General features: G+C 42.2%; 1 protein-coding gene across 1 annotated transcript in view; it reads right to left on the bottom strand.

Annotated features, from left to right (window-relative positions):
* Positions 1-16,091, bottom strand: part of galnt14 (UDP-N-acetyl-alpha-D-galactosamine:polypeptide N-acetylgalactosaminyltransferase 14 (GalNAc-T14)) — a 207,039-nt gene that overhangs the window by 65,591 nt on the left and 125,357 nt on the right. The window contains exons 4-5 of the mRNA XM_031751624.2: positions 14,161-14,228; positions 1,823-1,888 (exon numbers count right to left, since the gene is read on the bottom strand). Coding sequence (XP_031607484.1) covers positions 1,823-1,888; positions 14,161-14,228 — 134 coding nt within the window. The remainder of the gene's footprint in view (positions 1-1,822; positions 1,889-14,160; positions 14,229-16,091) is intronic.

The raw sequence follows: 16,091 nt of genomic DNA, 5'->3' as shown, positions 1-16,091 counted from the left end.
AATATTGCAAAAAGCAAAGCTTTACTCTCATTCAATCATCTGATACTTTTAATACACATTTTAATTTCCCCCACTTTGATTACTGTAACTCACTTTTCACGTATACTTCTTGGCCCTTTGTAGCGCATCTCCCATTGGTGCAGAAAGCAAGGCTGCTAACAAAAGCTAGCCACCACTCGCATATCAAACATATTCTTGTTTATCTTCACTGGCTCCCAGTAAAATTCAGAATCCACTTTAAAGCCCTATTATTAACACATAACGCTCTACATGAAGATGGCCTGACTTGTATATCAAACCTACTTAGACCTTACCACAGCAGCCAACTTCTCAGATAATCTCATCAACATCTTCAAAAAAATTGTTCCACACAGTAAATAAAACCAGAGGAGATCAAACTTTTGACGTTGTAGCTCAGAAACTTTGGAACAGCCTCCCTCAGCCTATCAGGTCTGCTAAATCTGATTTGTGTTAATCAGCTGCTGAAAACTGATTTTTATAGGTTAGTGTTCCCTTAATCTTTTCCCCCTTATTTTGTGCCACAATTTTACATCTATTTGCATTTGTATGAAAGTGCATATGCTGGAATGAATGTGTGACCCTGTAGTTCATTATGTCTGTCTTATGGAACATGCATGCTTATTTTTATTGTGTGGCTTTTACTCAAACTGTGAAGCACTTTGTAAATGTGTTCTGAAAAGCGATATACAAATAAAGTAATTATTTCCCATTCTATTTTGTAAGTCTTTAAAGCAGCCACCTGTCTGCCTCAGTATGTGTCTGTACTTGGGTCTATTTTGTGAATTTGCTTCTAACAGTGGGGTGTAGCAGTTCTGCGGAATTTAAGTTAAAGTGCAACATTCAGTGGCAAAAAGTCAAACAATTAAAAGACCTGAATGATCCACAGCATGCCACCTCCACTATTGTTTTAGTCAAATAAAATGTTCTTTCAGCCCGAAGTATTTAATCCATTTCAATTCCTTAAAAATCATGCACATACCAAACATCTTGAGTCAGCTACAGTGGGATTATATATGTCTTAAACCTTTTTCTGGCCATTAACCATTTCTTTATTCACAGTATGCTCCTGACCCCGCCATATTGTCAAGCTGTCATGTTAATTTATGTATTCCATTCATTCGTATTCTATATTTAAAAGCATGGAGGTAGCTCCAAATGGATTATATGGAAAAATGATAAGCATAGCCATGACGCATGACTGTATTAACCATTAAAATGAGGAACAACATCCATATTTAGTGTGACTGAGGCTTTAACTTCACACTGGTTGTCATCTGTGATTAGGTTATTTATAAATTTTCCTGTTTTTAAATTTCAGCATATAAGCTTGCTTTTGAATTTATGGTATGTTTGGTTTGAGATTGTGGAAGACATTTTCTTTTCTGTGACATTTTTTTTTATGATAGCCTGCCACTCTGGGCTCTATTTCAGTAGCTCTCCTGTCACTTCAATTCACTTCAGGTCATTTCAGTTCTGCAGTTCAATATGTAGCCAGAGATGAATGAATCAATTTCACTTCACTCACTGTCTTTCTGTCTGTCCACCCGTCTCTGTGTGTTTATATACAGCATGGGATTGTTTAGGCAGAGAGTTTTCAGTACCACCAGTGAAATTTATATTCTTTATACACACCCTGAATAAGACCTTTTTACACACATACACACACAAATCTAGCACAACGGTGACAAATGAGACGCCAAAAATCCTACAAAGAACATAAGAATGATTAAGCATGCAAATTTATACACACTAGCATGTTAAAAATGTTAATGAAATTTTTCAAACGCAACTGCTTCCATACCTTCTCGCTTGTTGTTGCGAAAGCATTTAACTTTGGGCAGTTTGGTGAGAAGCTGGCAGTCACTCTCTGGGAAAGAAAAAAAAAACAGCATGAGCAGAATACGAATAATAGAAGGGAACATTGTGTGCTGTGTAATGTATATCTTGATAATTTCTTTGAAAGAGTGCAGAGAAACCAAATAGCAGCTCAATGAAAAAAATGACGACAATTCAAAGCTTTAGGTTTGACAAGTTAGACGTTTGTCTAGTTGCTGTTCAGCCGGCTGTGAGGTCTCCACTGAATTTCTGAGCTGTATTTTTTTTTTTTTGTATTTTGTTCTTTTTTTTTTTTACAATAAAAACTGTCAAAAATACTCTGGTGGAAAGTGTCAAAATGAAAAGAAGAAAGCAGAAAAAATGAATCACTGGTGTACAATATGTGAGTCATTTAATGAAGTCAAGTTAAGTGAAATTAATATTAATGATTTTTAGAACAGCAAAATAGTGAATGTACTTACAATATCAAAAAAGGATTTCAATACAGTTCCATTATAACTTTCATAATAATGAGTCAAAGATTGGAAGGAAAAAAAAAAACTAGAGAAGAAAGAGAAGCCGTCACGGCTCAAAAAACTGGAAAATGTCATGATTTAGGATAATTTGATGAGTATGTTCAGTCGTACATTCCTAATCACAATGGTGGTGGGATCACAAATGATTACTTAACAGTCAGTTTTTGTTTTTCCCTGTAAGTGTTACTGTTAAAACTTTTCTGAAATATGTTCCTGTAGTCAAATTAAAAGTAAACAATTTTTCCTCATATTAACATTCAAGTTATTTTCTGTGCTCTATTGTGAGTAACATATGGGTGCATGACATTTTCAATTTTTAAAAATTATTATTACTATTATATTTTACACAATATACCAGCTTTTTCACAAATGGTTTTGTATGTGAAGTTTTGTGTATAGTGACCCTGAATGACTTAACACCTCCATCAGAGTGCTCTGACCCAGAAACAATGCCCCATGCTTGTTCCCCTCTCCACTGAACTTCTCCCTTCAAGTGGATAAAATATATGTGACCAAGAGGATATGCACTTTGATCCAACCAGAAAGGTTTTGACTCACTTTGGACATAAATTCTTATTATTATTTTATATGGAATTTGAAATAAAACGACAGTTTCCAAAAAACTTTAAAGTTAAGACACACCCCCGTAAATATTTTTTGTTTTTATATACTAATTTGGCTCTGTGGTTCTCTCTCAGCCTGAGATGCCCTGCATGATGACAAACAAAATAACCATATAAACAGACACTAATTTTTGACAAAACTCGAGAGGTTGAGAGGCATTAAAATTTTAATCGCAAGCATTGGTGTAACAGCATCGTTGCAGCGCTAGAAATATTTATGTGTATTACTGTTCCACGTGCCTTATTGCTGAATGGCTGCAGAACCCTCAACGTATGCACAGAAGGGCAGAGAAGGTGGAGTTATGTTAATATTATTAATTGGGTGTTGGCATCAGTTCTATTTTCAGTTTGGATTAGTCTTGGCTAATATCAGCTTAGGGAAAAAGCACAGAACTAATGGGCAGTAGTATGGTCAGTTCCTGGTCTTATTTATCTTTTCTTTGTTTTTGTTAGGACTGCAAGTCCCTTATTTGTATTTCGTCTTTGTAAGCAATTCAGTTTAGAGTTTCAATTTCAGTTTCAATTTAAAACTATCTTCTTCTATATTAGGATCCTTTGAGGCACATACATAGGAACCGTTACATGTTTGGGGGCTTGTCCAGGATATGCACGCATAACCTCTGCACCCACATACTGTACCTGCTGTGAAAAAAATATAACCAGACATTTAACATAATATGACTATAAAATCAGTCATATTCATATCTGAAATCATCCACAGCATTTGTTGGGGCAGGAAGAAGTTAAGCTTAATAACAATGAGAACAGGTCAGCTTGTCTCAGGGGCAGCTGATATCTCAACCTATGGATTCAAATAGCAAATCTCATTTATGGCTCACTTTAAGCTATATTAGTCTGCTCGTGATCTGCAAGCTGCTTTGCAACCTAACTCTATCCCAGCTCCTCATTTCAAGCTTTTTCAGCATACTGACTGTTAGCATATAAATACTGTTCCCGTTACACTATTGCTATAATTAAGTCCTCTTCGTGGGCATTTTACATCTTTGTACCTACCTGCTTAACATTACTATTATACTGTATATTAACATCAGCAAAGGTAGAACATATAGACAGTCATTCCCTCCTATGCTGATTAGAACCAGCTACAGCTATGCTTGCTCAATTATATAAAATAAGATCTTCTTATATAAAATCTTCTTGGTCATTAGTCTGTCACGCCCGGTGTGGCAGGCGTGTGGAGATTATAGAGAGGACCCAAAAGGCGGCAGCTCTGGTGCAGGTGAGTCTTTATTTACACGCGTGGGTACAAACAACAAAGGCAGGTGAACAAGAACTGAAAAACCTAAACTGGGAAGAGCTAACAAACAAACCTGAAACCTTGGGTCGAGAAATGGAGATGCAGGGAGAAAACACGAGAACACGGAGGGGAGCAACACAGACGAACCAGCACTAACAGAGGCAGACACGAGGTTTAAATACACAGAAGGATAATGAGGGAATGAGACACAAAAGGAGGGCACAGCTGGGAGTAATCAGACCTGACGAGACAGGGGAAAAGTAAACTGAACACACTGAGATAAGACAGAGACTTTTAAAGTAAAACAGGAAACACATGCACGTAATGACAGACTCAAAACGCAGACTAAACACAGGGATACACTGGTAGAAAAGAATGAACACTAACCGAGGAAGAACAGAACCAAAATTAACACAAAACGCTGGGTCAAAAGGACCCAGGATCATGACAGTACCCCCCCCCTCAAGGGCTGGCCCCAGACAGCCCAAAACAAGAAAACCAAGAAACGCCCAAAAACAGAAAACAACCCGACCAGGGCGGGCGGTGGGGGTCCAGGAAGGAGGGCTCGAAGCCAAAACAAAACAGGAGCACCAGAAAACACAACACGAGCCCAAAACCAAAAGAAGACAAAAAGGAAACACACCAGAGCACAGGAAAACAGGCCAAAACAGAACACCACAGGGGGCCAGCCGTGAGGATGGTGAAGTGGACACAGTTCAGGGGGACGGCCAGGGGGCCGACAGCACCTGAGCACAAACAGTTCAGAGGGCCGGCCGTGCGGACGGCAGCGGCGGCGACGTGGACCCAGTTCAGGGGGCCGGCCCGGGGGCCGACAACACAGGAGCCCGGACAGTTCAAGGGGCCGGCCGTGAGGACGGCAGCGGCGGCGATGTGGACCCAGTTCAGGGGGCCGGCCGTGAGGACGGCAGCGGTGGCGATGTGGACCCAGTTCAGGGGGCCGGCCGTGCGGAAGGCAACGGCGGGCGACAGGCGGCGGCGGTCCGGGGGCCGCCCACGACGGCGATGTCGCCTGGCCTGTGGCCTGGAAAGTGGCCAGTTAGCTGCAGACCCAGACGGGGCAGGACCAGGCGACGCTGAAAGCGAAGACACGGAGGCAGGACCAGGCGACGCTGAAAACACGGAGGCAGGACCAGGTGACGCTGAAAACACGGAGGCTGGGCCAGGCGACGCTGAAAACACGGAGGCTGGGCCAGGCGACGCTGAAAACACGGAGGCTGGGCCAGGCGACGCTGAAAACACGGAGGCTGGGCCAGGCGACGCTGAAAACACGGAGGCTGGGCCAGGCGACGCTGAAAACACGGAGGCTGGGCCAGGCGACGCTGAAAACACGGAGGCTGGGCCAGGCGAGGCTGAAGGCGCAGAAGCAGAAGGCGCAGAAGCAGAAGCCGCAGCTGGCGTGGATGATGCGGCTGCAGCTGGCGTGGATGATGCGGCTGCAGCTGGCGTGGATGATGCGGCTGCAGCTGGCGTGGAAGCCGGAGACGGAAGCGCTGCAGGCGACGACGTGGACGGTGAGGCTGCAGCTGGCGGCGGCGTGGAAGCCGGAGACGGAGGCGCTCCAGCTGGCGGCGTGGAAGCCGGAGACGGAGGCGCTGCAGGCGGCGGCGGCGTAGAAGCCGGAGGCGCTGCAGGCGGCAGCGGCGTGGAAGCCGGAGACGGAGGCGCTGCAGGCGGCGGCGTGGATGGTGAGGCTGCAGCTGGCGGCGGCGTGGATGGTGAGGCTGCAGCTGGCGGCGGCGTGGAAGCCGGAAACGGAGGCGCTGCAGCTGGCGGCGGCGGCGGCGTGGAAGCCGGAAACGGAGGCGCTGCAGGCGGCGGCGGCGTGGAAGCTGGAGACGGAGGCGCTGCAGGCGGCGGCGGCGTGGAAGCTGGAGACGGAGGCGCTGCAGGCGGCGGCGGCGGCGTGGAAGCCGGAGACGGAGGCGCTGCAGGCGGCGGCGTGGATGGTGAGGCTGCAGCTGGCGGCGGCGTGGAAGCCGGAAACGGGGGCGCTGCAGCTGGCGGCGGCGTGGAAGCCGGAGACGGAGGCGCTGCAGGCTGGACGGATCTCTTGGATCCTCCAGCGACGACAGGAAGCAAAGGCCGGAGCGGTCCTTCGGACCCTCCAGCGGAGACACGAGGCAAAGGCCGGAGCGGTCCTTCGGACCCTCCAGCGGAGACATGAGGCAAAGGCCGGAGCGGTCCTTCGGACCCTCCAGCGGAGGCACTGGGGCCTGGACTGAAAGTGGCACTGGGGCCTGGACTGAAAGTGGCACTGGGGCCTGGACTGAAAGTGGCACTGGGGCCTGAACTACAGGCGGCACTGGGGCCTGAACTACAGGCGGCACTGGGGCCTGAACTACAGGCGGCACTGGGGCCTGAACTACAGGCGGCACTGGGGCCTGAGCTGCGGGTGAACCTGGGAGCACTGGAGACTGCACTGAGGGTGACGCTGGGAGCACTGGAGACTGCACTGAGGGTGACGCTGGGAGCACTGGAGACTGCACTGAGGGTGACGCGGGGAGCACTGGAGACTGCACTGAGGGTGAAGCGGGGAGCACTGGAGACTGCACTGAGGGTGAAGCAGGGAGCACTGGAGACTGCACTGAGGGTGAAGCGGGGAGCACTGGAGACTGCTGCGGGGCAGCTAACTGAGCTACTGGAGGCTGGGCAGGAGTGGCGGGCGAGGCTGGGACGAGGAGGAGGGGGAGTTTGTGTAGCTCTGAACGTGGAAGTCCCAAGAACAAAGCAAAGGATTGCAGCGGAGTAAGCCCAGTGTCTTCCACCACATAATCCTTCTTTCACCGCTGCTTGCTCCTCCTGCAGGGCCTGACTTCTGAAAGCAGCGGTGGAGTGACACCAGAAAACTGAGCTGAGAGCGGCTGCTGAGCAGGCGATGAGCTGTTCTCATAATCATCTGCCGCACAGAAGACAGCCCCAGAATGAACAGTCAAATAGTCTGAAAACTGAAAAGAGTCCTCACTCACCACAGCCGGCGAATTAGAAGTCCGAACGTCCGGCTGTGGGGTGGCGCGCCGGCGGCGCGATCGGCGTTTCCTCCCCGCAGATGGCTCCGACGGGCCGGGCAAGATCACATCCGGCGGGTCGGGCAGCGAGGCAGGAGTGGCTGAGAGAAGGTGAGGTGTGCGCCGGAGAAAAGCCTGCATGGTCGGAGGAAGAGATTCCAAAAGCCATGGCAGGCCAGAAAAGAGCCGTTGAAGCCGGCTTTCAACAGCGCGGCGAAGCTCATACGGAGGGTTCTCCTGCCATTTCCCGAGGAGGATCTCCACATTATAGGTGATGTCATCTTGGAGCTCCTCGGACGGATTGAATGCCGCAGGGTCCATGGTGGCTGGTTCGTGCTGTCACGCCCAGTGTGGCAGGCGTGTGGAGATTATAGAGAGGACCCAAAAGGCGGCAGCTCTGGTGCAGGTGAGTCTTTATTTACACGCTGCGTGGGTACAAACAACAAAGGCAGGTGAACAAGAACTGAAAACCTAAACTGGGAAGAGCTAACAAACAAACCTGAAACCTTGGGTCGAGAAATGGAGATGCAGGGAGAAAACACGAGAACACGGAGGGGAGCAACACAGACGAACCAGCACTAACAGAGGCAGACACGAGGTTTAAATACACAGAAGGATAACGAGGGAATGAGACACAAAAGGAGGGCACAGCTGGGAGTAATCAGACCTGACGAGACAGGGGAAAAGTAAACTGAACACACTGAGATAAGACAGAGACTTTTAAAGTAAAACAGGAAACACATGCACGTAATGACAGACTCAAAACGCAGACTAAACACAGGGATACACTGGTAGAAAAGAATGAACACTAACCGAGGAAGAACAGAACCAAAATTACAATAATAGAAAACACAAAACGCTGGGTCAAAAGGACCCAGGATCATGACATGGTCATTGTCCCCAGGGGCTGTGTCCACCATAGTGCGCATCTCATGGCCTGCCCTCTCAGCGGTTTGCAATGATAGAAACATATTTTTGACAATATGCTTAAAAAAAAAAAAGGGGGGGCATCTTTTTTTCTTTCCAGATTTTTCAGTTGAAAAATGTTCAACTTCTCATAAACAATTATGGCAAATGCTCTCATTTTTTTAACCAGCCTTCCAATTTCAGTGGCAAAAGGGTGAGTCAAATACTTCAGTGAACAAAGATCACATCCTATTCGCACTAGTGCTGAACAATGGGGATTTTTTACTGCTTGTGTGAAAAGTTTGCAGGACGATTTAGTTTGCAGTGGGTATAGCAGGTAAACAAAAGTCACCTAGATTCACAGTTTATACAAGATATTACTTCCTTGGATATTCTGTATCATAGCAACGAAAGCGTCTTAGCTGAAAAAAATACTTCCATCTCCAGATTGCTCTCAAGCACTTGCAGCTGGCATTTTTTAGCTGCCAGAAGAAAAAGAAATCTCTTTGGTGCAGTTTAAAGCAGATCGGATGAACAGTTGTCGAGATAAGCAAAGAACAGACATAGATAGATATACAGATCTATAGGACAGCTCTATGTGGAAACATATGGCAACAATAGTGCTTGAATGAAAGAGGAGAAAGCTAAAAGTGCAGGAGGTTAGGTGGTAGTAGCGTAAATTATTGGATTTTTTTTTTTAAATAAAAGTGATATTATAAATATATCCACTTTAGTACATTAAGAATATGCTATATAAGATTTTTATGAGTGTTTATAATCTATAGAACTGCCTCAACATAGGAACAGTGAACAAGACAAAAACATTAAGTTGATGTGCTTGAGGAAGGTAGTTAGAGAAAAGATTTTTATGATAGGTCAAATATCCTAAAACAAATCACCGCAAATAAGCAAAGGCAAGGCATTAAACTTATTGACTGACACCTGTGTGGGCGGCTGGAAAAGTTGTTTTCTCTTTGGCTATGTACATCAGCATGCATATGCACTGGTGGCATGGTTGTATAAGTGTATATGCAGTTTTATTAACACTGATTATCTGTCGGTTGTTGATTTGCACATCTATCTGTGGTTGTTTACTTGCATGTATCTGTCTCCACTGCTGATTGCATCTATTCACTGTTGCCTCACCTACCCCAATCATGTCTTTATAGTCTAAATCTGCTGTTATTTAACCTTCATCACTCGGATTTTCACTTCTGTCGCTCTCAGATTGGTGAGTTAGAAAAATGTTTTAACAATTGCATGTTGAAAAAAACATTGGAAAATCATGAGTTATTACTCAGACACAAAGCCTGTTCTACAAAGGTTTTACGGGTTTGGGGTTCATGTTTTAACCTCCATGTTTAAAACAACCTTTTTGTATCTATTTGCTGTTTGGTTTGTAATTGACCAGTCAAACAGGCTGACTCCCACGGTGCAGTGTGATGAATCAGAAAACACAGTTTTATCTGGAGAGATTGAGAAATTAAGCAAGAAAGCCTGATGCTATTTTGATGATTATGTAGGACTACTTATCACTTTTAGCTGAGGAATTTGAGCACATGTGTGTACTATAGACTGTATATTAAAAAAACAATTCCTGTGCCTTAAAATGTAATTAGTTTATTAAGTAAATTATAGCCCAAATTATCAAAAAGCATGTTAAAGTGGGCATACAGTGTCCTCAGTGTCATGGTTGGCTTCACCCGTCACTTGTCAGTACAGTCTCAAAACATATAATGGGTGATAGCTAAAGCCATCTTTTATTTACAGTGTTTCCTAACATTGCGAACAAATGCACACATGACATGTTGAGTGTTTGAATATAGATGTTCTGTAGACTTCTTTCTTAAATGTTATAAAACACTGTGAAATATTTTGTATCTGCCCTTGTTCATTATGAAAATGTAATAATGTAGAGACGACATATAAATTGGTTTAGCTTCTGGATTGCTTTGATTAATGATAATGGAATGAAGAAAATATAAGAAGAATATAAGAAACCTTTAATTAATCTAGCTGCTGCTCAAGGCATGTTAGCATTATATTAAATGCTGCTGCTCAAGGCATGCATTAAGATTTAGGCATGGCTACAGGTTACTAAACTTGCAACAAAGATGCATAACATGTACTGTGATGCATATAGCCTAAATAAAAAAAATAAATAAAAATGAAAAAACAAAATTCTCACGAGGCATTTTAAAGAGACTCTTAGCCGTCAGTAAATGGTTAGAAAGTCGTTAATGTAATATAATTTCTAAGAACATCTGAAATTATTGATGCTTTGGGGAAATGGCTCTTGGATTTCAGAAAGTTCACAGAATTTTACTATCATCCTATCTTTAAGATGCTTTTGGGAAAACAGGCTGGAATTGCAATGTGACAAGTTGATCTTCAAAACACTCAGCTGCCACATATCGTTAAGTGAAAAATCTCCCTGCGCTGATTTTGATCTCATTCATTTTTAAAGAGGGACGCTGAAGCACTCACTGTGGTTATTTTGTCTGCTACGTGCTCATTAAGCCTGAAGAGGGAAAAAAAACACCTAAACACAAGTTTTTTGTTGGTGCCTCTATCATTTTCTTAAAAATTCTTTAATTGTGACTTAAAATTATAGTGAGGAACATAACTACACTTGAAGCAGTTGAGCAGCCTTTAAGAATAAACTGTGTGTCAGTGAAACAGGAGAAAGCTGCAGGAACAAATCAAATCTTATCAGGCAGCTTTAGCTTCTCCTGAAGCTGCTGTTTCCAATGTAAACCATGTAGTGTTCAGCTGCCTGTATATTTGTGCTTTTCTTATCACTGCTTTACTCCCTGACCATAAAAACCAAAGTGCAGACACTTTTTCATATCATATCAAAGTCTGCTGGCCAGAATTTATTTCCTAGCAGGAGTGGACAGAAAACTGAAAACTACAAACGACTGCACCTCTTCTAAGAATGTTAACATACTATCTCACTAGGTCTGCAGTAACATTTTGAAGCTATTTATATTTGACTTCCATTATATTCTGCTCTGGGACATACTGTAGTTTTTATTCCACTATGCTTCTATTAAAATATAGTAAATTAAAAACAAATCGTATGATCCTGAAATATTAAGCCATTTTACTACCCCTAGTAGTTATAATTAACTCCACTATGACCAGCTACAGCACTAAACCGTGGCTGCATATTCATTTGACACCAATAATGATCCAGTGATTGATATATTACTTTGAAGAACCCTTTTGCTTAATGAGCACTTTAATTTTTAATCTTTAGGGGAACAGTAGCAAAAATAGGTCCCTACATAAATACTCTGATCATCTCACTTTTAATTATGCAAATCAAACTGATTTATAGGACCAGGGACCATTTAGATATTGTATACCCATTAAACACAATACATCAGATAGATGTACACATTTCTACACTGGGTCCGTTGGTCCATGACCAATTCTGGACATCTATATGACATCCGACTTGGTCCACAATTTGGATGTCCAACCATGACCCAACCTGGACGTTAATATGATGTTCAACATTTGAACTTCAGACTGGATCATTTTTTGGGACGTCATGTGGACGTCTATGACAGGTGCAGGGAGCTTACATGGTTAAGTAATGTAAGATTTTTTTTTATTTACAAATATCAACATTGTTGTTATCAACATGTCACATGTGAATACAGATTATTTATAAAGAAACTATTTATTAGGTGTTAGCCGATTGATTTTTTTTTGTTATTTTATATTTTCCTGTTTTTCTTTAACTGGTTTATTTATTTTAATTAATCAACTTTTTTGTAACCAGGTTAAAACTGTTGAAATCAATGTTAAAATGTAAAATAATAATAGTATTTAGTATTTAGAAGAATGTTGGAATTCCTTTTAAAAGAAGTACAATGTGTTTAATAAGTTTAAAAGAGCATTTGCATTATATATGGTTTGTTTTTATTTTAGTGAGGCCGGTTTTATTGTGAAGAGGAACTTCTAAAGGACATCACTGCCACGTCACTTTGTGGGTATATAGTAAAAAAGTATAAATATAGAAATATAGGCAATACAAAGGATTCAAATCATGGTTTTAGATAAACAAACTTTCCATAGACTCACTTGTTTCTGTGTGATTAACCATATTTTTAATTTATAGGATGCCAATTAATGGACATCATGCATTTTGTCCACACTGTAAAAATGTCACCTTAAATTACTTTATAAATTAAATTAACAAACAGGCTTTGAGAGTAGAGTTTTAAGTTGTAAGCTTAGGCTTAGTAGTCCAGACTTGTCTAAGTAACTGCTTGAATTTAGCTTTTACCCTAGATGAGATTAATGGCAAACTTATTTTGAGATCCCAAAGTCAAAAAAGGAGTGATGAACTCTTCCTCCTCGTGGGATGTTGTACTTTATCTATCAGTTGTTACAAATGCCTGTAGCCTCTCTAGCTTATAGATCTCTAGTTCTGATTATGTTAAAAAAAAAAAAAAAAAACTCAGACGTTTTCCAGCACTACTATATTTTTTTAAGGATGATCAAATTACAGTTACTAAAAAAAGCACAATAGTATCATTTCTTGGTAATCAAATACATAAAACATCATATGACACTATATTTTTGTTGATTAATTTCCATTTGGTACTCTTGCATGCATTTGGGGCAGCAGAAGGACTCATATGCATTCATTAAAAATGAAAAATTAGTTTTCAATATCACACATAGATACGATACAGGGGTGCAGGGGGGCAATAGCAATATCTGGCATTTCAACCTTGCTAATGGAGAAGCTGGAGACTGAAGCTCCAGCCATCCAGTTAGTCCCAATTTAAGGGAGAAAGAACTAACTCAATGGTATAAACAGAGCAAAATATATTAGGTGCCCAATACACACAAACAATACTTATGTGGATGAAATCATTGTTGATTTTGGACTTTTCATTGGATTTGTTTATTCGTTGACTATATAGTGGGATTACTCCATCCACGACCTACGAGAAGAGGGGGTGCTGTAAACATGGCCTTGTTCTAACATTTTTTAGATGTGTTGCTTTCATCAAATTCGAAATGGCCTCATTTGTTTTTTTAAATGGCACAGTTTAAACCTTTGATATTTGATAAATATAATATATTAATTTTTCTATGATCTATTGTGAATAAGGGTTGTGAGGGATTGCTAGAAGTTGCCTGCTGTTGCTATTGCTTTTCACTAAATGCTGGTAGTTTCTTTCAAACATGCCAATTTATCTGCAAACACTCTCCGACCACTTGTAAAGAGTGTGATGCAAAGCAGAATAGGAGACCTTTGCCTTCAAGGTAAAAGTTACACATTTTAAATGGGTTGGTATCAGAGGTGAGGCACATCTTTTACTTTGAAGGTGAACATACTCAGTTTCTGTTTTGAATCAAATTTCTTTTTATTTTTTGAATGTTACAACTGCTTGTTGTTGCTCATAGTTTGTCTTTTACACAAACTATGGGCAATCTGCTAGTGACCAAAGCAACAACGACGCCAGCCAGCAACCACTCAGCCACTAAAGCCTAATCCTTCAAAATCTGTCCACAGACAGATATAAAAACAATGCTATTTGTGAATTCTTGTTCTAGTTACAAAGAGAAAACAATGGCAAGCTGTTGTGGCTGATAAATATCCTCAGAGTCTGATGAATCGAAATCTCTTAATGTAAATAAACGTTTTCCGGTCTGTTTGATATAGTTCACTAGGACTTTTTGAACCTCTGGAGATGCACTGGGCACATCTGTGGATGAGATAGTGTTCACACTGTGAACGGGTCTCCTTTCTGACCCAGAATGAAGTTTCTTCTCTCTTTTTTTAAACTCCATTTTAATCCTGAAGCTGTGGACCCAGCTGCTGTGGACACATTCCTCCCTCTGACCTGTTTTGTAGGTCTCATCTTTGTTATCTCTGACCTGGAAGAAACCAGGCATGTGTGTATTTGCAGTGTGTATATGAATGTGTGTGTCCAGCTGCAGCTCACCGTCGTCACTGAAGTCGTCCACCAGAATGATCTCATAGATGAGATGAACTGGGGTCCTGTTTAAAACACTGGAGAGAAGACAAAAAACAAACAAAACAAAAAGTGATTTAAAATATTAGTCAGCTTGCACAAACATAAATAAGCATTCAAAACAAATGCATAAATGCATGGCAAAATACCAAAAGCTGACAAGTAAATGCCAACCTGCAGTGATGCAAACACACACAAACGCACACACACACACACACTCAGGTGCTCATGAATCCATTATGTACGCAGCACACGCCATACGAAACAACATATTGAAAATGTCAGCCCAAATTCCTGTTATGAAAATGTATGACGTGTCGCCTCTAAAAAAACTATTTCATTAAAGAGGAAGATTGAAACATAAAAAATTCATAACTTTTACTGGAAGAAAATGAGAAAATGTGTTTTGTTCTGGGTGGGTTTCTGCTCCATTTTATTTCATTATTTCTACCGTTCAATAACCTCTGCGTTCATCATGTCCTCTGGAGAAGTGTAAAAAAAAGGGAGAAAAGGAGACGAGGATGAAAGGGAGAAAAGGAGGGATGGATTAAAGTGGGAAAGGAAGTGAAGAAATGGGAGGATGGAGTTGATAAAAAAAAGAGGATAGAAAAGTGAAAGAAATGAAAAGAGAAAAATCAGGGAGGAAGAAGAGAAGAACAGAAGTATGGTAAGGGGGAGACAGGGAGTGAAGGTAAAAAGGTACAAGAAAGTACATGAAAGATGAACAAGTAGAAAATCGATGGTTGAGGATCACGGTTGAGGGAACGGGACAGAGGAAGAAGGGAAAGATAAAAGAAAATATTAAAAAAGCAATAGGAAGAGATTAAAGAGTGTAAATGAAAGGGGGGAAAGAAGGAAAGGTGAGAAGAAAGGAACCAAATGAGACAGAAAAAAGGTGAAATGGAATGAGAAAGGAAAGAGATCTGTTCCTTCTTCATATTTATCCTGTTCCAAAGGATGAATATGGAAAGAGATACAGGCAGGGGCGGAAAGATACGAGGATGAAGAGAGAGCAGGAATGGGAAGGGGGAGTAAGTGGGGGAAAAGGGTGAGAAAGTTTAAATATGAAAATGAAAGGAAGATGAGGGAAGAAAAGAGCTAAAGGAGGGGTGAGCGAGCATGAAGGAGGAAAAGAAGGAAATCAAACTGAATTGACAGGTAGAAAAGGGTAGAAAAGGATAGATAGAGGAAAGAAAAACAGGGGGAAGGAGGAGGAAATGAGTAGGAGGGTTGTTACTTGATTGAGACTAAAAACAGGGAGGTACTGTGTATGGAGAAGAATGGCAGAGGTGAAAATTAGCAAGACACTAGTGAGGAATGGATGGAGGAAAAGTTGGTAATGTAGAGGGAGGAGGAGGTGTGGAGAGAACCTGTGTCTCTGGGGCACTGGACCCCATCAGGAGGAGTTATGGATGCTTGGAGGTAGAGGGTAGGAGAGGTGGGGCGAGATAAAAGATAATGAGGGAGGGGGGAAAGAGAGAGAGGGGGTCAGGGAGAGATATGGCAGGATAGTAAGGGAGACAAATAACCCTGATGCTAACTCTCTCTTGCTCTCTCTCTGTGGGCTGAGGGCCGATCAGGAGAGATGGATGAATGGATTGATGGATGAGATGGAGAGGAGGGGGAGGAGAAGGAGGAGGAAAGGTGTGGAGCAGGAAAATAAATGAAAGAGGGAGAGACGGGTGGAATCAAGATGGAGGGAAAAATAAAGACGGTGAGATGAGGTGATCAAGTAGAAAGAAAATAGTGCATTTATCGCATTAGTTCCCATTAAATCACCCTGTATCCATCTATGCATCTATCTATGAAACAGATATGAATGAAAGGACACGAATCTCTTTTCCTTCTCTCGCTACAACTTTTCTTCTCCCTTTCACAACCTCCAATTCCTCTCACTAGCT

The sequence above is a fragment of the Oreochromis aureus genome, linkage group 15 (assembly GCF_013358895.1).
Source record: "Oreochromis aureus strain Israel breed Guangdong linkage group 15, ZZ_aureus, whole genome shotgun sequence".
NCBI classification, from domain to species: domain Eukaryota; kingdom Metazoa; phylum Chordata; class Actinopteri; order Cichliformes; family Cichlidae; genus Oreochromis; species Oreochromis aureus.
Note: the sequence above shows the minus strand (reverse complement) of the source record. Positions and strands in the feature narration are given on the sequence as shown.